Consider the following 27,546-nt stretch of genomic DNA (forward strand, 5'->3'; position numbering starts at 1 on the left):
TTCTGGAAGCACAAAAAATTATTCCGCTGCCCACCCAGTCCAAGAATATTTCTTAAAGTCCGTCATTATACATCAAACAAAAACACGAACTGGAACTAGTGACGGTGGCACCTGCAACATACAAAAGTTTTGATATTAACTTTGTGACGAAACGTGATTTTTTACTCAACAAGCAAAATACAATATGAAAACTTTTTCTCATTCGGCATTTGTTTGTTAGTTCAGTTCAGTTTAGTTTGCTGGTTTTCATATTGGTGTACCCCAATACCATGACCAGAATTTATCTCCACATAATATTTTACGTTTCAAAAAGAATGCGTTTGGAAATGCCTCTTCAACGAGATGGAGCATAAGCCCTTAGTCTCAGGTTTTCTGAAGTTATAAGCGAATAAAATTTAGATATTTAAAGGGGATTTATCGGTTTATAAGCGCATTTATCCAAAAGTGCATAACTTGATCAATTCATTACCCTAAAATACCGTTTGGCAAGGGTTTAATTCTGAATTCGGAAAATAAGTTTAATAAATTTTAAACGTTTTCGATTTGTGTATAACTCGTTATGCTTGAACAATTACAGCAGTTTTTTTTATTTTTCGTGTACCCTGTTGCGCTTTGTCACTACGTGGGCAGTCGTACACAGTGATGTCGCCACTTTGCTACCCTAAATAAATTTTTTTTAAATATGTATGTTTATGTAAGGTACAAATAAAAAACTGGTTCTTACTGGTTTAAATATTATTGATTCTTAGCCAATTGTCACACTCTTTATAAATATGTATATATAATTTATAGAGTATTTGGTGCTCGTGATCCCTTTTGAAAGCATATCACGCAGTCCTTTTTTTTGAAGATTGGTAGACTAATATTTTTATTGATAAAACGGATTTGTGGCAGCTTCGATTGGTTTATGACATTTGATTGAATATATTCTCGTGGCTTTTCCTCTTCTCATGCGGCATTCATTCATGCATTTCCTTTGTGATTCAGTTTCATTTTCATTTTGGCTATGTTTTCGATTTCAAATGGGAGTTTCGTTTCCAATTTCATCTCAAGCTGGCTTAAAAGGTTGAAGAGCCCTCGGTGTTTTGAACCCACTTCCATCTTGCAGCCCCGGTCAAGTGCGATAAGTCGGTTAATTGCTGTCGGATGATGCAGCAACAAATTACATCGATCCGCTGTGATCTGCGTGACTTCCCCGACACAATTCTGGTCTAAGAGGTATATTCAGCTATTTGTTCAGCACCGTCATTGTCGACCTGCAGTTGGTGTAATTGTTACAATGGCCCGAAACACTTGACATTGGCCCTTTACGAGGGCGACATTGAAACCACGCTTCGAAGGCCCTCCCCCAAGCACATTAAGGAATGTATAAATATAGAAAAAATCATATTTGTCGAATGGCGGAAGGGAATGAGGCTTGGAATGGGCTGGGGTAATCTCTAACGATAATATTGACAGATTCTCTGGCAATCAAATAGTGCACGGCAAATGGGCAAACACATAATAATAATAATCTCCGAACGCCAATCTTCAGATCTTTAACGATCAATGACCATTGTCAGGGCCCAAGACGTCGAACATCCGGCTGGAGCTTCGAACACGTCTGAAGACGTCTTAACTTGGCCAACGTCGTTTCGTCAAATATGTGTTAATGCGGCTCGAATGCGTTCGATTGACCATCGAACTTCTCTTGGCCGGCCCGTTAATTTTTTGTATAAATAGTTAAAACTATTTCAACAGCAGCAGCAAAACCCAACAGCAGCTCCAGTCGATTGAGCAGGTCAAATCCAGATCGCAGAGCAAGTGAAGCAATCTTCAAGTTACAAGAAAGATGGTAAGTGCCAGTGCAGAAGTGACATTTAATAAAAACCCGTGAATGCTAACAAAACTTTTGAACAAGTTGGAGAAATTGAAAATACACATCTGGAAACACAGTTGGTCTGCAAATTAAGAACTCTTCCTTTGTGAACTTAAACATTAAAATTTTATTCACTTATTACGTATCATACAAAATTGAATTAAATTTTAAACAAATTCTGCATCTAATGTATAAAAGATAGGAACAATTTTTACACAATATTTTAGCAGATGTTATTGTGTAAAATTGTATAAAGAACTGAAAAGGCTTTTATTGAATTTAATGTAGAATGGAAAGTGTATTAGTTGATAATGTTCATGTGGCCTTTTCTTAATTTCCAGCAAGGAGTCAAGGTGATTTGCCTGCTGTTTGCCGTCGTGAGCCTGGCCAGCTGTCGTTCGCTGACTCGCCGGGATGTCAGCCACCTGCCGCTGGAGTACCTGCCTCCAGTGCAGCTGCCACCGCTGCCCAGTCGCGATTACCTGCCGCCAGTGGAGCAGCATGCCGCCACCCTGAACCATGTCCTGCACCCGCCCCGCGATTACCTGCCTCCGCTGCCGCTGAACAACGAGTACTTGCCACCTGTGGTGGAGCAGGAGGAGGTGCAGGAGGTGCCCACCACAACCGAGCAAATAATTCCAGAAGAAACCACCACAGCGGAGCCAACCACCGAGGCAGTTATCATCACCACCGAACAGCCGCAAGAAGTGGAGATAATCACCGAACCGCAAGAAGAGGTGGAAGTGAAAGCCGTGGAGGAGGAGCCCGAAAAGGAGGTCGAGTCCGCAGTGCTCCTGGACGATGGATACCACTATCGAACTCCCGCAGTGGTTCCGGATCTGCTGCCCGTGAAGGAGTATCTGCCGCCCTTGGACGGCAATGCCGTCGTGGAGGAGCTGCCCAATGGCGAGGAGGACTCGTCGGCCCTCCTGGAGGATGGCTACCACTATCGCTCCGTGAAGCGACTCCGTTTCTAGTCCCTAACATTCACTTCATTCCACTACGAATTTCTGTTTCTGTTCTGTGCGACAATTGTTGTTTAATTTTACAAAATACATAGACAAATACTTTTCCGACTCTGCTGGCTTCACGCGATATTGCAAAATGGCTCAAGTGGGGATGCGACTATAAAGTACTTAGTATATCACACTGAAGTGTAAACTTATTCGAAAGATATAATATATTTCGAGATATTCTAAAATTCGTATTAACTTTTGTCTAATGTCTATTGTCGTATTAACTTCAGCGTATTGCGTCATCCCTCGTAACCAATATGCCCATCTAACCCTACTCATACCTCGCAGCTACCCGATTGCTGCCGTGAACAGTTCATTTATATAGATGACAGGAAATTAGAAAAATGTTTTCACAATGCGCACGGAACGTCGCCAGAAACTCTTCACCGTGAGATACTGTCGCAGTCCTGCGAGGTCCTTGCGGCGGAGTCCTTTGGGCCTCCCGCCCCCCGAAGCTCCCACTCTCAATTGATTTGCGGCCGAGTGTGCCAGGGTTTTATTGTTTTCTTTACGTGTTGCCGCTTGGCATACATTTTCATTAACCAATCTTGAGGAAAGTTTTCCTGTAACTTGGCAAACCCGCGCGCCCCTTTTCCGCTGACAAGTTGTAGCCAGTTCAATAATTCAACAAATTTCCAATTGGCCGTATAAATATTTGAAAAGTTTTAAATGTTATTCTTGTTTGGCGGGCTGTTTGTGCTGTTCCTAAATATATATGGGATTTTTATGTTTCTGGCGGTTGGCCGTTGTCGAATTTACTTATGAATAATTCAGTGCGGGGAAACAGAAAAATTGCTTGCCTACTTTTACGCGCAGTTGGAATAAAATTGGGAATCAACAAGTGTCTGAAATTTTGTGGATTCCTTGCGCATTCGCTGTTTCCCTTGAGATATCAAAAACAAATAATAAATCCAAGCCGAAGAGCTTTAAGTGCATTGCACTCTACCGAAGTTTTGTTTTCATGCCTTCCATTTTTCGTATTTTTTTGGTAGTCATAAACCTCAATAAATCGGGCCCAAAACAAACACCTGTAAACAGTATCTGGTTGAAAGAATCTCCCAAGTTTCGTTGAGTGTTGAAGGCGGGAAAAGCTTGCGGAAAATGCGGGAAAAGCCTGCCGAAGCTTTGGCTATTCAACATTCGACGAAGCGACGACTGGGAAAATCGTATATAAGCCGACCGCCGAGGAAAATTCAACTTAGTTGCGGGTTTGTTGTTGCCGAATGCGAACGGAACGGAATCGGAAAAACCGGAAAATGCGGCCCGGCTGAAGACAGTGCGAGCGAGCGAGATAAAAATATTCGGCCGAGCAACAGTGAAAAGCGTTTGAAGGGCCATAGATACAAGATAATGCCCCATAGAGGAGTCCACCTTCTCTCCGCCAACCGATATGTGAAAATCGGTCAGTGAAGCCGAAAGTGAAAGTGTGTGAAAGGTGAGGGAACGGTGCAGCAAGTGTGATAATGGATAAAACATCTCCAGATACTTGTACTACTGTCTTTTTGAGACAAGTTCCAAATGAAACCGAAAACAAGAGTGCTATAGATTGAAAGTGGTCTTTAAACTTTTCAAAATGATCCATACTTAAATGCAAACGTAGTTCTTTTATGGTATGCGAAGCGTAAATAACATTTGTGTTAAATTTTTTAAATGCAACTCTTAAATTTTATGTGAGGACTTTCCAAAATAAGAAGTCAACGAACTGATTAAAAACGCATACAATAGCATAAAATCAAAACTGCGTACTTAAATTGTATGCTATCTTTAAACTAAAAGTGCAAAACACATAAGTGTGCATTGGTTTTAAAAAATTTAACATAAATTTAAAAAATGAGCGCCATTGATGTGGAATGTAATGTAACAGAAACAACAAAAGCTATTTAAGTTACGCAATAATAAAAAATGCACGCTAGTTTGCTTTTTGTTTGTTTGTTTTCTTAAGATACACAAAATGGAAAATTCAACTTGTGCTCCAAAAATGTAACGTCACAAATCATTTGCCCATTTAAATCAAAAATTACCATAAACGAAGTACCCACTGCGAATAAAGACGAACTTGAGGAGCCGCAACAACTCGAATAAATCGAAATTTAATATTAATTAGGGCCGCATTAAAATTGCAAAGTAAATTTAATTACCGAAATAGCTGCAAACCGAATGCCTTGTGAATGCAGAGGAAAGAAAACAAATTTTACACACTTAATTTACTCACAAAACTCTTTACGTTACTCTCCCTTTCGCAATTAAAATGCAATTAATTTGGCAGCAAATTTGCTGTGTAAAGAGTTAAAGCCGTCTTTGTGCGAAGTTGGGAATGCCAGTTGGGAATTTAGCAATGTAATATTCAATTGTCATTCCATTAATTCCATCCGATCGGTTACCTGATACTACAGCTAGTTGGCTTAGCTTCATTGAATTGTCTTTCGCACAAAATGCATTTTCCCTTGCTTTTCCTGCGAAAGCGCCTCTCTTGTTTCTGCTGTTGTTTGGTATTTATTGTTCGGCTCTGTGGGCCTCAGCAGAGAAAAGTTTATTAATAAACAGTTTTGCCTAACAAAGCAAAAAATGATAAATAAACGCGACGCAGACAGGCGGTTAGGGTGGCAAAAGTGTGGGTGGCGCTGTGGGTGGCTGGGCGCTAAATGTCATTGTCAACGCTTTTCCATAGATTGGAAAGGTAGTTTATGGGGGTAACTTTTTCTGGATTATGCCGTTTTAATGGAAGCCGTTTTAAGCATAAACCTCGCAGTAGCATGCGTCAATTTCAAATTCCATTAGGCTTAGTCCAAGAAATGTATATCTTCAAGTTACAGAACGGATATCATATCATTTTCAATGTATTTATTTAGTTTGTATAGCTGCTGAACCCAGCAAATTTGAGTGGGCTGTACTGCATTACAACTCCATACTACAGTAAGCCCCATGTGTAGTGAAATTCGATTATAGCATCCAGTGTCGATCATGTGTTCTCCATGTGAATGTGGCCGTGTGTTTGGCACGCTTTTTGCGTTTATTAATAACAAAGTAATCAGAAATTGTAATCTCCTCGCAAAGCGTATTACAGCAGTAATAACAATGGCAACATTGAACCCGCCACCCACCACCCACCGCCCACCACAAACACAGCGTAACCCCACCACCCCGTTTCAATCGCACTCCCCCCACCGCCATTCCCATTCATTTGGCGATTTCAATGCGGGTTTATCTTTGCCGCTTGGCTGTCTTCACGGGCTGCATCCTTGAGTCCTGGGATCCTTGATTCATTGTTGTGCCGCCAGCCAGCGAGCACGCTTCCGGCTCAAGTATCTCTGTTTTTGTTGTGATTTGCCGCATTGTATGTGTTTTCATATACTTTGTATAGATTTGCTGTTTATTTCTGTTTTCATTATTTTCTAATTTGACGCTTCATTTGTCCATGACTGATTTCTATTTTTCGTACCCACACAGAAGGGTATTTCTATCGCCATTGGAGCAGTAAAACTGTGCTGAGGAAACCCAAGTATATTTAAGGCTGCATGAATAGTGATAAAAAGTTGATAGACAACGCGCTTAGTTCAAGTGAAAGCTAATCATTAAATATTCTCCGGTTTTTATCTGCAAACTAGCTCTATGAAACCTGACTTCAGCTCTTGAAAGATACTTTATAATGTTTACAAATAACCAAAAAGCTTAGAAGGGTGTTTTAGGTTTGATAGGGCAAAGCCATATACTTCTCGTTGTTTTTCCACTTTTTTCCGCTCGTCCTGTTTTCTAATTTGGCTTTAGCTCGGCGCTGATTTGCGCTTTGATTTTCGCCGACTGACTGATTGGGATTTAGTTGATGGGTAGTCAGTGGACTGGGGGATTGATATCGGGGCATGTCCTATTGACGACTGAATGGCGTGTCCTGTTGCCTCTCAATCATTCCGCTTTGCTGGGATTTGTTATTTGTACACTCGCCTCCTTATGTAAGTTCACCTATGGCAGTTGGCTCACCTACAATTCCCACCTACAATTTTTGTTTTGCCAATTTGCTATTTCGTATGCAAATTGCCAGCCATTTGGTGTCAGTCTCAACACGATTCAACACCCTTTTCCGTCAAATTCATACAGTTCTGAGGCACTGGGTCAAAGTAATAAAGTAAACAAATTATTTTGATTGTTTTGCTCGATTCGCGGCAATTTGGAGTTCGGCTTCTCCAATTACTTCAGCACTTTTATTGGTCTCTCCTGCAAATGCGTAAGGAATGAGTCGAATTCTGAGCGGTATCAATACTAATTGCTCTTGGGTGTTAGATACATATTTGTTGATCGCAATAACTGCATTCACTTATAGTTTGCAAGGCATATCACATGTTTTTGACCTGGATACACATATTTTTCGTATGCACAAGCGATTGTTTGTCGTGTGTCGAAGTTAAATGCATATTTTATCTGTTCCTGGAAACAATTCCATGCAGATTATTTCAGAAAACCGAAGAGTTCTAAGACGAATTAAATTGGAGCAAGATGAATTCCCCTTGATAAAATGTTCATAAGATGAACGATTTTGTGTTGCCATTTATTTTTCATAAAATTTTCAGTGCAAGTTATCACAGCACAGAACGGTTAATTAGTCATGTTCCCAATTTAAGATTCTTACCATTTTCGGTATGTGGTATCTGATTACACACTTTAAAGACCTTTTTTGGCGCAACAAATACATAAAAAGCGAACTGTCAACAATTGCACAATATCAGACGAAGGACAATCAGTAGAAGCCTTTAAAAAATCAGTTAAAATTGAATTCCTTTTTTCCCACGCATGTGTGGAAAAAGCAGAAAGTTTTTACACAGTTTGTTTTGCCAAGACCCTTTTTCCGTTGCGAAAAATAAATAAAAGGAAAAGTCGCGTGCAGTTGAAAGGGAGGGAAAGAGCAAATTAAATTCACAATAATTATTTCAAATATTTTTGCCTTAAACGGGCATTTCATTTGGAATGCATCCATTCCGACGTTAAAAAATGCGCACATTTTCAAGTTCAGAAGTTGGCAGCGAAACAAGGCGAAATAAAGAAAACCAAACAAACAAAAAGAAAATGTGAAAAATCTTCAGATGTTGTTCTTTAATGCATACGAAATATTCAAATAAATTATCATCAGCCTAATCAACATCAGCGTTATTATCAGCAGGCGGAGCAAGGAAAAGTCGAAGGAAAACTTTTCGTCCTGTAAGGTATGTATGCGAAATTGCAGGAAATAAATTCTGATTTGCTCCTCTTAATAAAACCAAAACATTAAGTAGCCGACCGGTGGGCCGGTGGTGTCTTTGCGATTCGCCTGCTCTTTTGTGATTTAGTTCATTCATAAGCCGTCTGCTACTCTAAGCGCTTAATTATTTAATTATGTTGAACGTCACACACACGCCATGTTCAGAAGCAGAGAGATGGCTTTTCCCCAACCTGCAGGACACTAAACCGCCGAAGCTTTCACCCAACTTAACTTCTGGTTTGGTTAATTTTAGTAGGTTCCATTATTCAGCTGTAGCCTTTCACCTCGTGCGGTTCGTAGTGCAACGTTGCCATTGGTTTATTTCCATTTCCGCTGCACGAGGCGTATGCGTAATATGAATACTTTTGTAAATTATTAAGTATGCGTAATGAGATACTAAATTTGCCCCCAACCACAGACAGGTAGTGCGGTTTAGTGTCAGAGATGAAAATTGCATGTGCTTTCCAGCTGGTCGTGTGTGTCGGTGTGAGGCAGCAATTAGTTAAACACAAAGTTTATTCCCCATCAGAGGTGAAGTTCCGCACTTCCGGTGACCGCCCGACTTCCTGTGGCCCGTGTACTATTAGATCTCTTATCTCGTAGGCTCGTCTTGGTCTTAGCCAGGATTTATGCTGGCTCATCTGACTTTAGATATGCTTTTTGGCCGGCAGGTGGGCCAATTCTGCTAAAACTTTGAGCAACTAAATGTCCTGTGCGGCAAGGATGGGCTCAGAAGTTTTTCCTCGGGTGTCTCAGTTATCGGGCACAGCAGAGAAAACTTTGTGGATTACAAAGAATTTATAATCGAAGTGGGTGTGATGTGAAAACGTTTTAGGAAATCGATGGCTCAACGCAAATTAAAATTCCTTCTTCAGCGAGCCCTTAAAAGGGGCTGAGAAAGTTGCGAAAGTGCTTAAATATTGTAGGTAGCATTTCAATTATTTTCTCTAGCATCCGGTCTGGCACTTAGTTCCATATCGAATGTAATTCCCTCTAATCTATGCCCAATTTGTGTGAACATATTACTAATTAGCCTGAATGGCATTATAACAAAGCTTTGAGCACATTTCCTAGACGGTCGACGGATTTCCTGGGTCCTTGGGGTTTTCTAAAATATTATTAATAGCTATTAGAAATATTTCAATTAAAATATTTCTTATTTTTGATACAATTTTTCGTATTTCAAATTGAGTTTATAACAAGATTCAATCATAGACAATTTGAGTTTGTAACGAGGTTCCAAATCTGAAAACTGATTGCAGAAACATATTATTATTTGTTTCACTTGTGAAATTTGATATTGGATATTTGTGAATCTTGCACACTGTTCGTGTAACCCATGCTGAGTATTTCCTGCCTTGTGAGTATCTTGATAAATTTATTACATTTCTGCAAATGTAGTCGCGTGGCCATTTCTAATTAGTCATTGCATATTCGTCTGGCATATATCTGAATCTTTTAAAGGCCAAATCCAATCAGCTGCTGAGCGTGTTAATTTATTCATGGAGTTGTTTTTCTCGCCCCTCCCAACTGACCTACGACCCTTGGACCATTGCACTCCCTTACTCTCGAAATGTGCCTGATTAGTACGAGGAAAATCCTCCTTTGTTTGCAGTCCACGCACGAATTCGATGGTAACTTCAAGGCGAAGTCCCAAAATAACCGAATCCAGAATCCAGAATCCCCAATCTCCGATCCCCATCCATGGGGTCTGAGCTCTCAGTTCAATATGTTCTGCTTTTTTTTCTTTTTTCTAATCCGAGAGTGTGGACCATCTGCTTTCTGCTTTAATTCACAGGCCATTCTGTGGCACATGAGATGAAAGCTGTGAGAGTCCTTGAACTTGCCACATTTCATTGCTGAGATACAGAATAAAAAATACAGACTTCAGGGTCAACTGAGTTACTAAAATAAAAAATTCAAGTTCAACTCAATTACTTGTTTGGTCATGACTAGGCATTTTGGTTTGTCGAATTCCCATAGATTATTAGATAGATTTTCCCCTTTCCGGGTTCAAACTCGCCAGCTGACTCCATAAAAATTGTTTCGCTGCGGCTTCTCCGGTTGCCAAATTAAACAAATTGAAAGAGAGCATCGAAACGAACACGATTTTTTGTTTACTCAGCAATTGTCCATGAAAATGCACACAATATTTTCGATATAAACACACTAATGCAGTCAGATACGCCAGAATGTGCTCTTATGTCGGCCATATAAACAATCATAAACTTCGTGATTTATGCACCATTCGAGAGCATCGAAATGCAATCGAATGGAATCCGATTCGCAAATTTTTCGATTCTACTCAAAACCTAGTGCACTTAGTGTGTGTGTGGAAGTTTAGCGAACTGGAATGAGAATGCCGAAAATGAATTCGTCGAGAAATTCCATAAGCTCATAGAATCAATTATTCGAAAGCGTGAAAGTCAGTCACTTGAAGTCTTATTTAATAAATAATAATCACTTGCATGAGGATGTTACGAGTATATTGTGGAAAAGGTAGTAATCAAAAAATCATTCAATTATCTGCGTAAATAACATCTTCAATAAATAGTTTATTTCTCAGGAAATTGGCAAATAGGGAGAATACGGACCACAAAATGAACAATGAATGAATATATTTCAAAGCCATAAATTGTTTTGGCAAATGTGGCCATCATTTGCCTAATTGTCAATAATCGAATAGGCAGTTTTCATAGACACCTTTCCATTTAATGTGCCGGCGAGTCCTTCAGTCGAAGGCGAAGGTTTCCGGGTCCTGGCGGCCTGCCAAATGGCCACTTGCCCACTTGACATTGCCCAGTGACTCGGAGGACACGGAGGACACGGAGGTCCTCGGAATGTTCCGTACGCCGGATGACCAGAAAGGCCATAACCTGCTGGCTGGCTGCATATCTTTAATGAAATTTCAACAATAAGCCGGCGGGACAGGACATGGGGGTCCTTTGCTGGAACCGCCGTTAGTATGCAAAGGGGGTGACTGGTGACTAGGGCCTCATCCGCATGGCAGAGGGCTAAAGTCACCGGGCCAAGAGTTGGCCAGGAACTGAGAGCTCTGGGCCACACGAGCACATGGCTCTGGGCGCAACGCATAAAGGATAACGGATAATGGACTTAAAATAAACAAAGCAAACGGTAGGCGGAGGGCGGGGCGAAAGAAAAGCGGACGAACAAAACACGGCAAAACAGAAAACGTCTAGGAACGATGGGAAATCGGGCCAGGGAAACTGTTTTGCTTTGTTGCCGATGTACCCAGTGATCAGGAAAATGTGGGAGTGGTGCCTCCAGTATATTGGTTCTATTTTGCGGTTTGGCAACGGCTCAGTTACGCAGTTACCAATTGTTTTAAAAATCAGCAGGGCTTACACTAATCCATTTAGTTTCTTGGCAAACATCTTTTGTAAATCTCTAGAAGCTTAAAGAAGGAAGAACTACAGAATCTCCAAATCTAAAAGATGCAATGCCTATAATGTAAATAAAGCATTTAAATTTAAAATGATGAATTTTACAAATGGGAATATAGAAAGTATCAATTACTTTAACAGTAAAAACTAAAGTGAATGTCTTTTTCTGAGTATGAAAATCTTGGACTACTGACTACGGGGTAACTCCTGGTTGAGCACTGCCCTCTTTATTGACGCTTCTCTTCACTGCTCAATGCACATCATCAACAATGAAAGGACTAAAGCTATAAACTGAGACAAAACGGCGGAGGAAGCGAGAGGGCGGATGTGGAAGGGAGATAGCACCTGGGCTCAGGTAGGATGTCGCATTCATTCGCTCGGTTTGGTTAACTTGGATCATGTCACAAATTAGTAAGTCATTTTGCCATCTTGTTACCCATTTAGCTGCTGGAAATCATTTTCCGCTTAGCCAGCTGCTGGCTATTGGCAGTGAACTTTCCCATTTTCCGATTTTCCTCCCTGCCGCTCTTTTGGGCCTCGTCCAATGCCTTCTTGTTCGAGTTTTATTACGATGCTCTTGACCGGTTTTATTGCCCTCAATATTTCTTGCATATTCTGGCCACAACTCATTCAACAAATATGTGGGTTCTGTCCGGCGTTTGGTTTTCCCTCGGCTTCAGCTTTGGTTTTTGGCTTTCGGTTTTTGGCTTGGGGTTTGTTTTAACGAATTTATAAGCCAAACAAATTTATGCTCGTTCCTGTGGCTTCAGCACTAGCTGCATTAATTATGAATGTTATTTAGACCATCTCTTTCAAGCGCACACATTGAAGTTTTTGATGATATGAAAAATTCCCTTTCTATTCGGTAGCTCCACACAAAATATTTTAATTGATAGGATGATAGACCTTGGCCAGAATTTTTGAATAAGTCTAAATAAATGCTTGGTTGAGTATTTTCAGATGAAACGAAATTTCATCAATTTAGAAAAATATAGAACAATAGTGCCCACGAAGCAAAACATGTTGGTATTTGCCATATAAAACCCAAGTAAAACATTCAAAGTGGAAACGTATTAGCTTTGAAGTAAAATTTACGAATGCAAGCGGACTGATTACGTACCTTATTTCATAGTTACCTAATATAATCTAAATACCTATTTTGATGTACAGACCCATGACGAATGTGTACTATAAAAAGTGTGATTCAAGTTAGGACATTGCTTCATTAGGAAGTTTAAAATTTGGCTTTTCATCTCCGATAGTACACGCATTGGAATTCCTATGTACATGGCTCCCACCTTTTGACCCGGCTAATGAATTCGTTTGGCAATGCAAATTTCCTGCCGAAAACACCTCAGCGCGTTAAATGAAATGCAAACATTATACAAAACGCCCAAAGATGACGATGCGTAAACAAAAAAGCAGCATAACCAAAAAATCGGGAACAACAACAAGCAGCAGGCAGCACATGGCAGCATAAACATCTATCGGTGTCTAAAAATATATACACTACACTGCACAAAAAAGGCTAGTTGCATATACAATAAAACTGCAAATACAGTTGACCAAAAGGGGAGCACCTAAATATTCAGTTCAGCAGTAAGTTTTGAATTATTTATAAATTTTCTATCCTTCTTTCTTTAATAGCAAGAAGGAAAAGCTAAGGACTTATAATAAATTGAAAAATTTTGTAGTATTTAATGCAAAAGAAAAGGCTTAAATAAATTTGTTCAATAAAACATCGATCGAATCAATTTAAAATTAATTTCTCGTTCTTTATGAGTTTAATCTCATATTTGTCACATTGATTTCTAAGCAGCTTTTCTCTCAGTGCCTCGTGCCCTGTGTTTTTGAGTAAGTGGGTAAGTGTTGGCTGCACGTGTGTTAGTGCGTGAGTGCTGGCTCCACTAACTATATTTAGAGCGAACTTACCTACAGGCCGAAATACGGGTGGTTAATTGGGGAGTGGGTGGGGCAACTGCTGCTGGGGGTGTCTAAAAGGGTGGGCGGGCCAGGGGGTGGTGCCAAATGCCAGCAGCTGTTCGGTTGCCCGGTTAATGAATGAATATGCATGAGGAGGCGTAAAAGAGATGGCAAACAAAGCTCACACACACATTCCCTCTATCTCTTTTTGCTCCGCTGATATATCCAGTATTTTCGGGAATCTAGGGCCTTTTTTCATATATCAGCAAAAGTTTTTGTGGTAGTAAACATGCATATCCATGTTCTTTATAGAATATTTGTTGACTTGTACTATTCCTTATTCCGTGCTAATAAATAATGCCAGCACTCGTTAATTTCTAAAAGAAACCATATATCTTTTGGCAAATTGTTTCAGGTTTCTAGATTGAAGTATTAAGAAGTCGATCAATACAGTCAAATGGTATTTACCAGGTATTCCACAGTCAGGACAGCTTTTCCCAAGCGAGTTCTACAGTACTTCTATTTCCCCCATTTACACATGTAGCGTTTTTGCTGCGCTAATCAAATGTGTTTTGTTTTTATTAATTTTTCTTTGGCTCGAAGCTGACACAAAAGTTTATGGTGTGTTTTTGTTGCTGGCACAATATTTGCCAGACCATTAGCGCCATTAAGATAATGAATTGCCATCGGTCTGCGGCATCGATTGAATCGAATTGAATCGAATACAACCGAGGCGATATGCCATTATATCCTGCATGTCGCAACTGTTTGCATGCCATTTACCTGGCGAGCTGTGCAAATATTTCAGGAGGAGAGGATCTGGGGGCGATTACACTGATTTAGTGCGAGTTTTCGGAGCTCATGTTGTATTAGAAATGCAGACAAGGTATCAGAGTAGGGAGCTAAAATGAGAGTTACTCCAATATTTGCATAGAATAAGTTTTAACGAGTTTTGTTTCTGCTTTTGAATGTCTAATTTTAAAAGTCTTTCATAGATAAGTAGATATAAGATATATTTCAATGCGAACAGTGATTGTGGATGATTTGCAAAATGTGGTGGATGGCAGACCATTTCTGTGAGTGCCTGTGATTAATCGGCTGATTAGCATCCCGAAATTATTAATTTTGATTGATTGCGCTCCCAGCTGTGGGCCTATTCCCCCAAAAGAGCGAAGAGTTCAAGCCAATTAAATCGGATTGTGTGCTGCTCTCTGTCAACGTCTCCTTCGATTCGGAAAAGTCCAAGTGGCACGTAGGAAAATGCAAAATAGCTTAAGACTTAAGCCATTTGATGAATGATTCCTGAAGGCAGCCATAAGTGTCGAATGACAGACGATGGCGACATTTATGAGCTTTCACCAAGGAGACTTTTCAATTGGCAGGCTAACGTCTCCGGGGATTTCCCCATCGCTTTTCCTGACTTCGAGGCTGAGATTTCCATTGCCTATTTTGCATACGAGTGAAAGTTGGCCAAACTTTCAGAAGTTGTCTCTTTAGTTTCACTATTTGCATAACTTCTCTAATTGGAGTTCGCTTCGCAGATCGTTCTATCTGCCATATATCGTGCACAAAACTGGAATTTGAAACTGAATTTTTCTAGTTTTCATTTTAATATTATTTGTTATAGATCTGGAATGAGTTAATTACGTGTTGAATGGCACAAATTGGAAAAATGCGAATGTTATTCGAAGCAGAACTAAGAAATATTACATACAGTTTATGAGATGATCTCCGGGGTTTTCTCATTCGAATATTTTCACTTGGCGGGTGGCAAAAATATTAAACCAAAGAAAAGCAGAGATTTCTGAATGGAAAATTGCGCGAACTTAGTCATAAGAATTTCCTAAGAATTTCCTAAGTGAATTTCGACTATTGCTTGTTGTGTTACTCGATAGGTTCGTACTTTTGCGGGAACTCTTTGGCATATTTTTTTTAATATTCCCTTTCCACTGCGTTTTTTGCTGAAATATTTCATATATTTTTTGGCAACAGCAAAACAATTTGTTTACAGCACGCGGAGCGCTGTGTTTTTGACATATTTATGCCGCTGGCCAGGCACTTGTGCCCGGCCCTCCCCTCCTCCGCCCCTGTTTTTCGGCCCCAGTGCCACGCCCCCTCTGCCTGGCACTGGCCAAGTTTTCAACGCCGCCTCTGGCGAAAAACAAAAGCCGACAAAAGGCGAAAGGCGAAATGCGAAATGCGGCGCTGATGAAGACGAGACGATGAAGAGCCAAGAACCCGGGGAACGACCTGTGCCTGGCTTTAAGACTTTCCACAATGGAAGTTTTCCCACCCAACTGCTCGCTTTCCTTTTATTTCCGCTTTTCCGCCCGGGTTTTCACCCCGCTTTTGTTTTGCTGTTGTCTGTGGCACAGTTTGGCTTGGAATGCTAATGATATCGGGCAGATTGACTATTTAGAGCGCTTGGGTGCCTAACTTGCTCATAATAAGCTTTAAAATTGGAGATTGTTCTTATAGTGATAGATCTCTAGTATTTTACTGCTATCTGTGTTTTTAGCACCCCATAAATGTAAGATAATCTCTGCCTTCATTCTCGCAGCTCATCTGCAGTATTTCTGAGATTATCTCCCCGACTTTACGACTTTGAAAGGGTATTAAAACTTGGCTTGATCGCAGATAAATTTCTTCTCTCTTTCGAAAATTTAACAAACAATCTGAAGTTATACTCGTTGGAGGTCTACCCGTCTCTTTCTGTGCGAGTCGCTCCGTCTCTTTCGCGACTTCTGTTTTGATAGGACCTCGCGTGTCTGGCGAGCATTTCGTAGGACTTAAGTGGGCCGGCACCCAAAACAAAAACCAAAACCAAAAAAGGCCTTATAAACCCATATATATATATTCGTATACTCGAGCATTTTGAGGAAAGTGGGCGCTGGGGGAATCCGAAAAGTAGATACGATATATTTATTGGCGGCGTCAGTTGGCGATGCTTTTTTGCGGGGGCGGCTGTCTCTGTTTGAGTTGCTTTGTTTTGGGTTTGCCTTCCCTGCTTTCGCCTGTGCAAAATCGAATTTATTGTTTTAATGCCATTTTCTGTCGCTGTCGAGCGCAAAAATTGGCAATTTGTTTAGAAATTAGCGCACTGCCTCCTTTAGCATGTAAAATGAAAATCAATTTGGTTTCCCCACTCCTTTCCTTTCAGCGCAAGAGCATCGAAGTACCCGGATGAGTGGTTCTGCTGGTTCCGGCGGAGTGGGCGCAGTGGGCGGTGGTGCCACCCACATCTTTCGCTCGCTGTCGTCGGAGAGCCAGAAGCGCGAGTGGTCCAAGCGCCTCTCCCTCCGGGGAATGCGACATGGAGGAGCAGCCGGAGGTCCTGGAGGATCTGGCACTTCGAGCCTGGCCAGCAGCAAGGAGGTTAGTTAATTGAGCTCAACACTCACTCACAAAATCATTGCGTAAAAGTTCTCTGGGGAACGGGCAACTTAGGCCGGAACTTATCCAGTGCACTTTGGCAATAAGTATACTCTTTTAGGAATATGAATTCATCTGATTTAATTATAATTTACAAGGTTGTCATTTTGCAAGCCAGATTTCATTGTTTAAAATGCAAGATTTAAAAGCATTCCCTGTATTTGGGTTTGATTATAAAACTTGTTATGTTGATTCAAGTATTAATGGCAAAGATAATAATTTACACTTCTTTGCTTTAGCCAAATTGAAAAGAATTTTCTTTCTTTAAGCCCTCTTTTTATTGGTACATTTTTGCTGACTGAAAATTGTGGCTGTTCTTTTTCAAGGCCACTTTCGACATTAAATTCTCTTTACATCGGTGTACTGACCATTTTACATATTTCCTCGCAGGAGAGCAAGCACAGAAAGTTCTTCAGCCGCTCGGCCTCGTTGCGTCAGGCGGGCAGCGGAGGAGGAGGAGGAGGAGGAGGAGGAGGCAGCGGAGTGGGAGGAAGTGGCAGCCACCAGGCGTCCATGGAGCTGCACGTGCCCGGCCAGGAGGGAAGGGGCGCCGGCGGAGGAGCCTCCTCCGGAGCGGGCTCGCCGCAGACCCAGACCCAGCCGTCGACGCCCAAGAAGTCCAACTGGGAGGTGATCGAACATTTCAATACGAGTGCCAAGGGAGGCAAGGCCGTGGTTAGCAGCAGTTTGATTGCGGTGAGTTCGAGGGGATTCTGGAATCAATTAATTTGCCCGCCTAATGGACAGAACGTCGCTGGCAGGCAACACCGCCATCGTTCTCCATCTGGGATGCGATGTTCCTTCCACCTGTTGTGGCACATAAATATTTAATTCGATTGTGCCGCAAATAAGCTGGACCGGGCTACATTTGAATACAATTTCATGGAGGGTTCACTTTGCTAATGGGCATTGAGAAGGGACGATCCGGTCGCCCTGGGAAATTCATTTAAAGTCAAACAATCTGGCTTTAGCAACCGATTGCATGTCACAACAATTTGGTTTAACTAAATTTGTTGTTTCATCGCAATCGATTCAGAAATTCGGATTGGTCTGGATGCCCTGCGGCTAATTGAAAACTCTTTAATTTTTTTCCGCACACGTTTGTTTTAATTTCATTTTGCGTTTCATTAATTTCAGCTGCCTGGGGTTTCAGTGCGTTATAATAGAATTTCATTTTATAGTCGAACAAAATGTATAAAATCAAATTTATTGCAAAATGTTATATTTGGTGTTGGTTGCATTAATGCCATTCTTTTGGCACTTTTGAATATCATTAGGTATTGAAAACATCTTATTTCGTTTCAGTTAAGCCATTTCGCAAAGCATTCAATATAAATTTAATGAGATATTTTTTTTTATGCAATGAGTTGGTAGTTACAATGTTTATTTTCCAATAAAAGCGAGCTGAATGTATCTTCTCTTATAACTTTTACTACTACATAGTTTTATACTCGTTACTCCACACAAACCTCTTTTAATGCCAACTAACAAGCCACGTCTGGGAACTTACACACACTTGCAGGCAGACACCCACACACGCACACACTTGCATGGCTGAGCTGACATGCACAGGGGGCCACTTAACAGCTGCACACGTCTGCTCGTGTGTGTGTGTGAGTATTTCTATTTGCGTTCGCTGTCAAGAGTCAATTGACAAAGTTTAGCAAATTGAAAAGGCAAAAAAGGGAGAGGAGCTACAAAAAAGCATTTCTGGCATTCAAATGGGCGGCAATTTGCTTAAAAACGCCGCGGGGAGCCAAACACACTTGCCGCAGTGTGTGTTCTGCTGTGCTGGTGTGTGTGTGTGTAAGAGTGTGCATGAGTGGGCAAAACGTTTAGTTCAATTGTTTGCGGGCCACGCAAAAAATCATAGCATACTTTCGGAGGCCAAATGAATTTGTAATGCAGAGAAAGGAATGCTGAATGCTATTTACTGAGTGTTTATTATTATTAGGCACCGTATGCGTATGTTGGTAAATTATAGCAATGTAATGTATTATTTACCATTATTCCACTTTTTCCATGTGTAGTATTATTTGCCCAATCTCAAATATTTGCAATTAAAACGAACTTACTAGTTTTTGTTTGATTTGCACAACAATTTGCATTTTATTTACATTTATTTGAAATGCCTAGGTGAGATTCCATACCTGTCAGCTATAATAATTGTACTATTCTCATGCTGTTCCCCAAGGCTGGAATCACGCGCTGCAACATCGACGAATCCATGGACTCCACCAACTCCAGCTCCACCTGCCACAGCCCCATGATCTACCAACGTGACGAGACGCAGCTGTTGCAGCCAGGTAAGATGAATGGAGAAATGTGGAAAAATCTTGGGTAATAGGAAGGCGTTTAGCTCTCGTAACAGCAGCCACTGCGGGTCAATAAAAGTACCAGTATGCCACACATGCCCCCGTTTTCTGGGGGCGCGGAAAGCGGCGCACATTTTTCCCCTGGCCACAGCGCTCAAAATGTCACAAGTTGATTGTCATTGTCATATTGAATTTGACGAGGCTATTTCGCAGTCTCGTCTCTTTTTTCACTCTCGTCCCTCGTCTCACGTTTCCTCGTCAATTTCCATTGGCATTTCACTCACATATCGCCTTTTTCCCTCTACAAGGTTGCCTTGGATGCTGGGCATCTATATCACTAGCCTCCAACCGCCCACCACCCAGATTTATTTTAGTTTGTATTTCCTGCGAAAGAAACCAAGCCAGCCTTTGCTTTTCCTTGGCTTCCATAGAAATCTGTATGTGGAAATGGCTGCGAAGAAATCTATGGGAATTTACATAGTCACGTTTGGCATTTATTTATTGATGCATATAAAAACATACTCCTAGATCCCATTCATGCCTTTCCCGCCTTGTTGTGGTTAGGTTTTTGTTATTATTTTTTGCATTGTGGTCAGGAGACGGGACAGTTGAATGATTTTAATATGCCGATTTGGCTGATGTTCTCCATTTTACAATAAAATATTTTATGCCATTGTGCGCTGCATTCGAAATCAGGGCTCCATTCTCAGAAGGGAAAATGTCAGGAGCAGTGACGCTGATGTGCCACTCACACAATAGCTGGCAAATCGAAAATGTGTATAACACGTTAAGCGAATGAATTGTACTCGAATTGTCACAATAACCCGGGGATTAGGTTTGTGTAGGCGGTGGCTTCTTCTGTCTTCTTTGGGTTTCGTCACCCAAAAAATAAATATAAAATATCATAACATACATAACACATTTATACTCGTTACTCGTGGAGTAAAAAGTTAAACTAGATTCGTTGAAAAGTATGTAAAAGGTGGAACGAAGCTTTTTCCACCGCATAAGGTATATGCATATATTCCTAACCAGGATCAATAGCCAGCCATGTCCGCCTGTCCGTTCGTCTGTCTGTCCGTATGTCTGTCCGTTTGTGTGTCCGTCCGTCTGAACGTTTGAACGTCAAGATCTCGGAAGCTATACAAGCTTATTGAAAAATGTTGCCATGCCCACTCTAACGTCTCCAAGCCGCACAAATGTTTTCACATTTTTTCGTTTTATTATTAGTCCTGCCAATTTCTATCGAAATACCAAAACATTAAAAATTTTTTTTATTTTATTATTTTTCTAGTGAAAAATTAAAATTTCTTGATAAATAGCACATTTTAAAAAATATATCAAGAAAATCTTTAGAAAAAGATTTAGAAAAAATGTATTTAATTTATTTTAATTTATTTATTTCACTCTATTTTGCGGTTTATATGTTATTCCGCAAATCGCAGTTAATTATCTGAATAAAAGCTAATAGTTTAGGAGGTCAGGTTAGCAAGCTGATTTTTTCATGATTTTAATTGAGTATTTTATTTGTTTTCGCTTTATTTACAAAGTGTCTAATTAATATGCTCATAACATAAACATTATTAACGTTTTAGTTTATTAGATGGCTGTTCAATTAATCTGCCAATTCAAATGAGTAAAAGGAATTTATTTTATTAGCTTTTAATTTATATGCCTTTTTCATCGAGCGTTTAACCCGTTTTCAATCAAAAACCAGTTCATTGAACAATAATGTTGCATTTACTGGCCCATTCAGTCGGACTATTCACAATCAAAACTCTCTGGCGAATACAAAACTATCCAATTTCATGCTGTCAGATTTATGACTACAATTTACATAATTTTAATCTCTTGCAATGCGTTTCTCATTTGTAAGCCAACTCGAATGTGAAAATGCAACAGCTGTAATTGAACTTGCAAATTCAAATTGCAGTTTGCAGTCATTTTGCCGGGCTAATGGCATCACATTTCAGTTAAACCTCAAGACTGGTTAACTTTTTGGCTAGGCACTAATTAATTTGGCTTTTGCAAGTGGGGCCTTATAGGCCTTGCCAGGAGATCCTTTCCCCAATATAACACATGTACGTTTCTTTCAGGCGATGCCAGCAACTTGGAGGCCAACAATCCGATGACGAGCGGCGGAGGAGGCGGAACTGCCAATGGTCCTGTGAGCCCCAGCATTTCGTTCTGGTTCCGTTTGAACCGCATTATCCTGCGCCTCTGCTCCACCCACCAGTTCAAGAATCTGCAGGTAAGCTACTTACGCTTCCAGCTTTCCGTGAAATCCTTTGGCAAACAAGTTCAAAGTTCTCCCCAACCGCCGTCGTTCCTCGGCAAACTTTTTTGTTCACTTTGCTACTTAGCGTGCTCAACTTTTTTCTAGTAACAACTGCAATTCATTTCCAAAATGGGTGATTTATCCTGAAAGACTTCGAGTCTCAATTATATTTTTGCGTAGAGTATGCTGTATCCCAGTTTATTATACTATGGAAGAAATAAACTTTTAAATGCACTTTTTCAAGATAAATAATGTTTGGCGCATTCTCTAAGTGTGTTAATTTTCCTTTTTCAATCAGGTCGAAATGCTGTATCAGCGGTATTTTCTGCGTATGAATCAGAGCAACACGACGCACATTTTGGCCCTGCTTTTGGCCCTCATTTTGGCCCTATCCTGCACGCACTTGGTCTTCACCACGCTGCAGCTGCGGCGCAGCACCTCGCTGCTGCTGGAAATCAGCGAAATCGGACTGGACGCAAATGCGACCGTGGGCAACTGGACGACCGCCACAATGAAGCCCCCACCACCGGCATCATCGGATCAAATGGCCCGGCACAGCTCCTTTCCGCTCCTGGCCCTCGATTCCAATGGCAGCTGGGCGGCAAACGCCGAGGGAGGCGGTGAGCTGAAATCCGCCCAAAACCGCAACCTCGCCGATTTTGAAGCGGACCATAATGGGCAGTTGGGTGGAGGCGGGCTTGTGTGGCGCCGCCAGAAGCGCAAACACTATCGACGCCTCCACAAACACCGATACAAACACAAGTCGCACCAACAGCATCGCGCCAGGTGAGCAGATATGTACAAAGTAGCTAATATTTATAAAAATTATATATAATCTTAAAGGTACGCTTTTGTTGTGAATTAGATTCATACCCATTAGATCATACAATATATTTACTTCAGAACTTTATTTAATTTAATTACTTTTCATGAACAGTGCATAAGTACATTGAAATATATTAATATTATTTATTGCATTTATTTAAAAGAAAGAAAGAATCTAACACACATCTGTGCATCCTTAGAACACTTTTCTTTTCAGTTTGCACTAATTATAATGCTAGTCTAGTAATGCATATACATATATTCCTTGTTGTAGCTACAAAGAAGCAATCTTATACCATCACAGATGAAATTCGAGAGTGTAATATAGATGAAAGTGAGGAGGAGGCCAGTTTTGACAGGTCACCGGGCTTCGACAAGGTGCCTTTCCCGAAAGGCGATTCATATTTTGCACAGCTCGCATTTGAGGTTTTACTGCGGGTGGTCTGCTGAAACTCAATGAAACAACTTTGGGCTGTCCGAAAAGAGCTGAGCCCATAAAAGTGTGTCCAAAGTAGGCTCAAATTGAATTTAAAGCAGGCTGGGGCACTGGAGCAAGTTAAGCTCCAAGAAAAGTAATTTTAGCCCACAATTCATCCAAGCAAATCCATGACGAGGCTTTAATCGAGTGCGAAAAATTGAGCCAAAGTTTAATTTAAAGGCATATTGGAATATAATTTCAGGAAAATCTAGACAACGTCAGGCCATGGAAATTCATGAATTATTATATCTTTAACTCAAGGATATGGAAATCACACATTTATTGTTGAACTTAAATATAAAAACACTTTGATGGGCAATCATTTTAATGTTCAATAGGCAAAAAGCAAGAAGACAACTGTATATACGTATTAAAATGCAATTTCGCAATTTGAACTTTTGCGGGCTTTATAAATAAGCAATAGAAATTAAGATAAGACACACTATACAAAAATATGAAGTACGAGAAAATTTAAGTCTTTAAAATAAATTTAAGCTTTTCCAGAAATTGCAACGTAAAATGGATGAGATTAATGCTACAAGAAAAAATAAACGTGCTCAACAAGTTGCCAGAAAATAACACAAATATTCATTTCATAGTTTTGAGCACCTACTGCAATTTGTTTTTCCACAAATATTTGTCAACAAAATCATATCCACACAGTATTGGGCAAGCCAAAAGACATCAGCGGCTAAAGAAATAACTCTTGCAAAAACCCACAAGACAATTCATAAATCAATAGCTGGTGTCCATTCCCATTCCCATTTACATTTAGATTTATTTTGCCACAAATATTTACGCTGGCCATAAATGCCGGCAGTTGGCAAGACGGATAGATGGCCAAACGCAAAGCAGGCAGTTTCATCAATTGAGATGCGAGTGAAATGAAATTTCGGACTTTATTGCAGATACAGGATGCGGGAGAAGCGGAGCCTGCAGGACGTTGGGGCGTTTAAGGGTGGAGGGATCCGGCCCCAGCTGATTGTTGACACTGCCCCCAATGATGCTGATGTGTACACAGTTGCGCCGGATGATGATGATGACGTTGATGACGGGCGGAGTGCTGGCAGTAAACACATTACGCATACGCCGCGTGTCCGCGACTACAATCAAATTTCACAAGCGGAACGTGATGAAGTGTTAAATGCATCGTCAAACGCTGGAGCTACAACCGATAATCCAGGCCCACCCCTGGGCTACGGCCACCTCATCTCCCTGATCCTGATGCAGGTGGACGAGTCCGTGCTGCTCTTCCTCATTGTCATGCTAATCTGCGGGATTGTCTATGCCTGTGAGTTGGTTCGCACCGCGTGACTTCTGACTTTGGCCGCTAATCCCTTTGTGTTCGCCTACAGTCCTGCTGTGCATCCTCTCCAAGCCGGCCATGAACGAGATCTTCCTGGTGCTCGTGTCCTACGTCATTCTGGGCACCTTCCTGGCCATCGAAGTGGCCGTCAGCTATGCGATGCAACCCAGGTTGGTATCTGATTACTACCAAAATCACAGTTCCTTTAAAATAAGACTATCAAACTTTTGTGTGTTTGCTTTGCAATCAATATTGAGTATTATTTTATTTAGGTACCTCACTCATATACTTATAACGTAAAGTGCTAATTAAATTGATTTAGTTTCTTATTACCATGTGTATCTCGCATGTGTTTTAAGTTTTCACATCGCTCAGCATATGTTTTGTAGAAGTCCTTTTGCCAGGGAGACCCTCTCGTTTTCCTCAGTGCACGGCAGCTGTTGCTTGGCTCGGCAAAATTAATCATTCACGGCTCGCTAATTGCGAGAACTTGGAATCATGCTGAGCAAACAACCGCACCTGTGCTCCAGTGTCCTAATCGCTCTTCCCGTGTCCGATTTCCTCCGGCAGCAAATCCTTCAACGGCAGCGCCTGCTGCATCGTCCTCATCTACATGACCTACACGATGCTGCCCCTGCGCCTCCGGGAGGCTCTGATCGGAGGAATCCTCCTGAGCGTCGTCCATCTGTACACCTGCCTGAGGCTCACCGCGATGCAGGATGAGGTGGTCGAATTCATCCACTGGGGGGAGGTGAGTGCGAGGCGCGTGGGGAAACATGTGCTCTTCGGATTGCTGAATTGCTGGCTGCTTGAATGATATCCAATTTAATTGCTAGCTTAATTACACAATAGGCGGGCTTTCAGATTGCATTTCAATTGGCTGGATTGAGGCGCTGGATTAGGATATAGGATTATACCATTTGTTTCTAGTGTACAACAACTGGGCTGTTCTCCCATGTTTAAACTGAAGTATATTTTGATACAATCCAATCTAATAGCTAATCCATGTCGTTAGTACACATCAGCTTGAAAGAAAACATTGCTTTGGGTGTCGCATAACTAAATTCGATTTTATTGTTTATGCATCAAATAGAGCATCAACAGGTTTGCCACTTTCAGCGAGCCGCAAATGCAAATTGAATTAGCGAATAATAAAATGGAAACACTGCGCATTAAAGGGGCGAAAGGGCAGGACATCTAGCTTTAATTGGCAGTCCTTACGGAGCGGGGAGCGGGAAAATCAGGGGGGAAAACGGCAGCTAAGAGTGGCACGTGTCCAAGGGCCTGGGAGTAAACATGAATGGAATGAAATTAAATTGCCGCCAAATTGAATGAAATCGAGAATGTGGAGGGCGCTCCAGCTCCTCGCAGCCGCCTAAGTGTTGTTTGCCCCGTATTTATGGCTCGTAATGTCATTAATGCCACAATCTCCGCCCGCAGCTCCTCTGCACTTTGGTGGCCCTGCTCCTGGCCAACCTCACCGGCGTCTACACCCACTGGCCGAAGGAGAAGGCCCAGAGAAAGGCGTTCATCGAGACGAGGCAGTGCATCGAGGCCAGGCTGCGGACTCAGCGCGAAAACCAACAGCAGGTGAGTGGAACTCGAAAGGAAATCTCTCCAGGTTGTGGGAAGTGGATTTAAACTAATTATGGGCCATGTTTCATTTTGTATTTATCATCTGGCACCTTAAATTCTCAACTCTTAAGAAGAATGCTAGGCTCACTTCATTCCATTAATATTGAGTTGGCTAACTGGGCAAGCTAAAGAGCCGGAGAAATCTCCAGGTGTTTTATGGGATGGGGTATGGCACATAAAAAGGCCAATCTGAAAGGGGAAATAATGAACTCTGGGCAAATTTCGCGCAAATTGTTTGCATCAAACGAACTTTTGACTGAGTAGCAGCGGGGCACTAATCCATCCACCCCATGCTCTTTGCAATAATCCACTTCTACTTCACATTTTGGTGTTCTTTTATCCTGACAAAACAGCAAAATGGTGCTCCATGTGGAGAGGTTCCGCAGAGTAAGGACTAAAAATAAGAACGGAACAGAAAATGAAAAGCTTTGAAACATTTAACTGCGAATTTTTAGGAATCCTCTAAATATGCTTTCTTTTAAAAATTATAAAAAATAATTTAACACCATTTTTATAGAGCACGAGCTCCCAATTTAATTTATGCATACCGATCGCGAACGAGAGTTGACTTAAAATGCGATTTCGATATCAGAAGAGTGATATATGTGGTATTAATGCAGATACATTTGTTGCAGGAACGCTTGTTGCTGTCGGTGCTGCCGCGTCATGTGGCCATGGAGATGAAGGACGACATTGCGGGCCAGCCACGTGACACCCAGTTCCATAAGATATACATCCAGCGGCACGAGAACGTCAGGTGAGTGGACCAAAGGGGGAAGTGGGTGGCGTGGGTGGCGTGGGCGAATATATTTGCATGCAAAGTCAATAAATTGCTTGGCTGAGAGTCTCTGAATGTCTGAGCGTGTAACGCGAGCAATGAATTTGTATGCAAAGCCAAAAAGGAGCTAAAGCCAAGTGCACAGCGCCACGCACACAGATGCACAGCCACACACACACTCACGCACGCACACAAACGCTTACAACAGTCAACCGAGCATAATAAAGCATACTTTGAGGCGCACCTGTTTGAGCCAGAAATGTCCTTTGTCTGTCGCCTTTTCTCCGCTTCCTTTTAGAATGGGTGGCTGGGATTTCTGTTCCAAGCTGTCAGCAGGAAAATGTGAAAAACTGCTGGGGAAATAAGAAAAGATACTCAGCTCTATGGTATTCCAAATGAAAGTTAAGGTAGTCAAGGAGTTCATAAATTTAAGACTGTTATTTTGTCATATATGGATTGACCAGAAATTCCGGTGTTTTTGAATATTTTCTTACACCTTTGAGTAACTTAAATGGCATTATGTAACTACAACGAATTACTACAAGCAAAAATATTATAAAAATAAGGTATTTCCTTCAAAATAAAGAGCATTACTCATTCAACTTTCGCCTCGGGCTGCCATTGTTACTTGGCCTTATGTTTACCCCCCCAAACTTTTCCCGGCCCATTTTGTATTAAATTACGCGCTGAGCCGACTAAGCCCTTCTCAGTTACGAGTCGTAAAATCAGCAAAATAAAGAAACAGAACAAGTGGCTGTGCTAACGTGGCTCTGTCAACACATGGCCACGTTGCATAGGCCAAGCGTAACGTGAAAAGGATTTAACATTGTTAGATTTCGGGGAATAAACAACCGACACATAATTCAGTCTTAAATCAGGGGAAATAATGTTTCTGAAGTGGGAAGCTAACTGCGTTATAAAGGAAGATGAAATAGACAGGGGAATATATGCAAATCTCCATAACTTTAAGATGTGGAGGCTCCTATGGAAATCCTACCAGTATTGTTAAAGAAAAAATTGAATATATTAGAATGGGCTGAACATAAAGTTGGTTCTTAAATAGATATTTAA

The 27,546-nt window shown here is 41.2% G+C and overlaps 2 protein-coding genes across 2 annotated transcripts in view; both read left to right on the top strand.

Annotated features, from left to right (window-relative positions):
- Positions 1-1,713: 1,713 nt before the first annotated feature.
- LOC6544524 lies at positions 1,714-2,934 on the top strand. The gene is made up of 2 exons (XM_001973014.3): positions 1,714-1,834; positions 2,200-2,934. Exons 1-2 carry the CDS (start codon positions 1,832-1,834, stop codon positions 2,833-2,835), a joined length of 639 nt encoding a protein of 212 aa, XP_001973050.1. The 5' UTR covers positions 1,714-1,831; the 3' UTR covers positions 2,836-2,934.
- Positions 2,935-4,075: 1,141 nt separating this feature from the next.
- The window catches only part of LOC6544526 (adenylate cyclase type 6), a 38,447-nt gene continuing 14,976 nt past the window's right edge, over positions 4,076-27,546 (top strand). The window contains exons 1-12 of the mRNA XM_001973016.3: positions 4,076-4,309; positions 7,872-8,066; positions 16,589-16,803; positions 17,251-17,556; positions 19,055-19,166; positions 21,272-21,426; positions 21,752-22,239; positions 23,665-24,047; positions 24,112-24,232; positions 24,633-24,813; positions 25,503-25,652; positions 26,333-26,454. Of these exons, the coding sequence (XP_001973052.2) occupies positions 16,612-16,803; positions 17,251-17,556; positions 19,055-19,166; positions 21,272-21,426; positions 21,752-22,239; positions 23,665-24,047; positions 24,112-24,232; positions 24,633-24,813; positions 25,503-25,652; positions 26,333-26,454 (2,210 nt within the window). The 5' untranslated portion in view covers positions 4,076-4,309; positions 7,872-8,066; positions 16,589-16,611. The remainder of the gene's footprint in view (positions 4,310-7,871; positions 8,067-16,588; positions 16,804-17,250; positions 17,557-19,054; positions 19,167-21,271; positions 21,427-21,751; positions 22,240-23,664; positions 24,048-24,111; positions 24,233-24,632; positions 24,814-25,502; positions 25,653-26,332; positions 26,455-27,546) is intronic.

The sequence above is a fragment of the Drosophila erecta genome, unplaced genomic scaffold (genome assembly GCF_003286155.1).
Source record: "Drosophila erecta strain 14021-0224.00,06,07 unplaced genomic scaffold, DereRS2 tig00000021-arrow-pilon, whole genome shotgun sequence".
NCBI lineage: Eukaryota > Metazoa > Arthropoda > Insecta > Diptera > Drosophilidae > Drosophila > Drosophila erecta.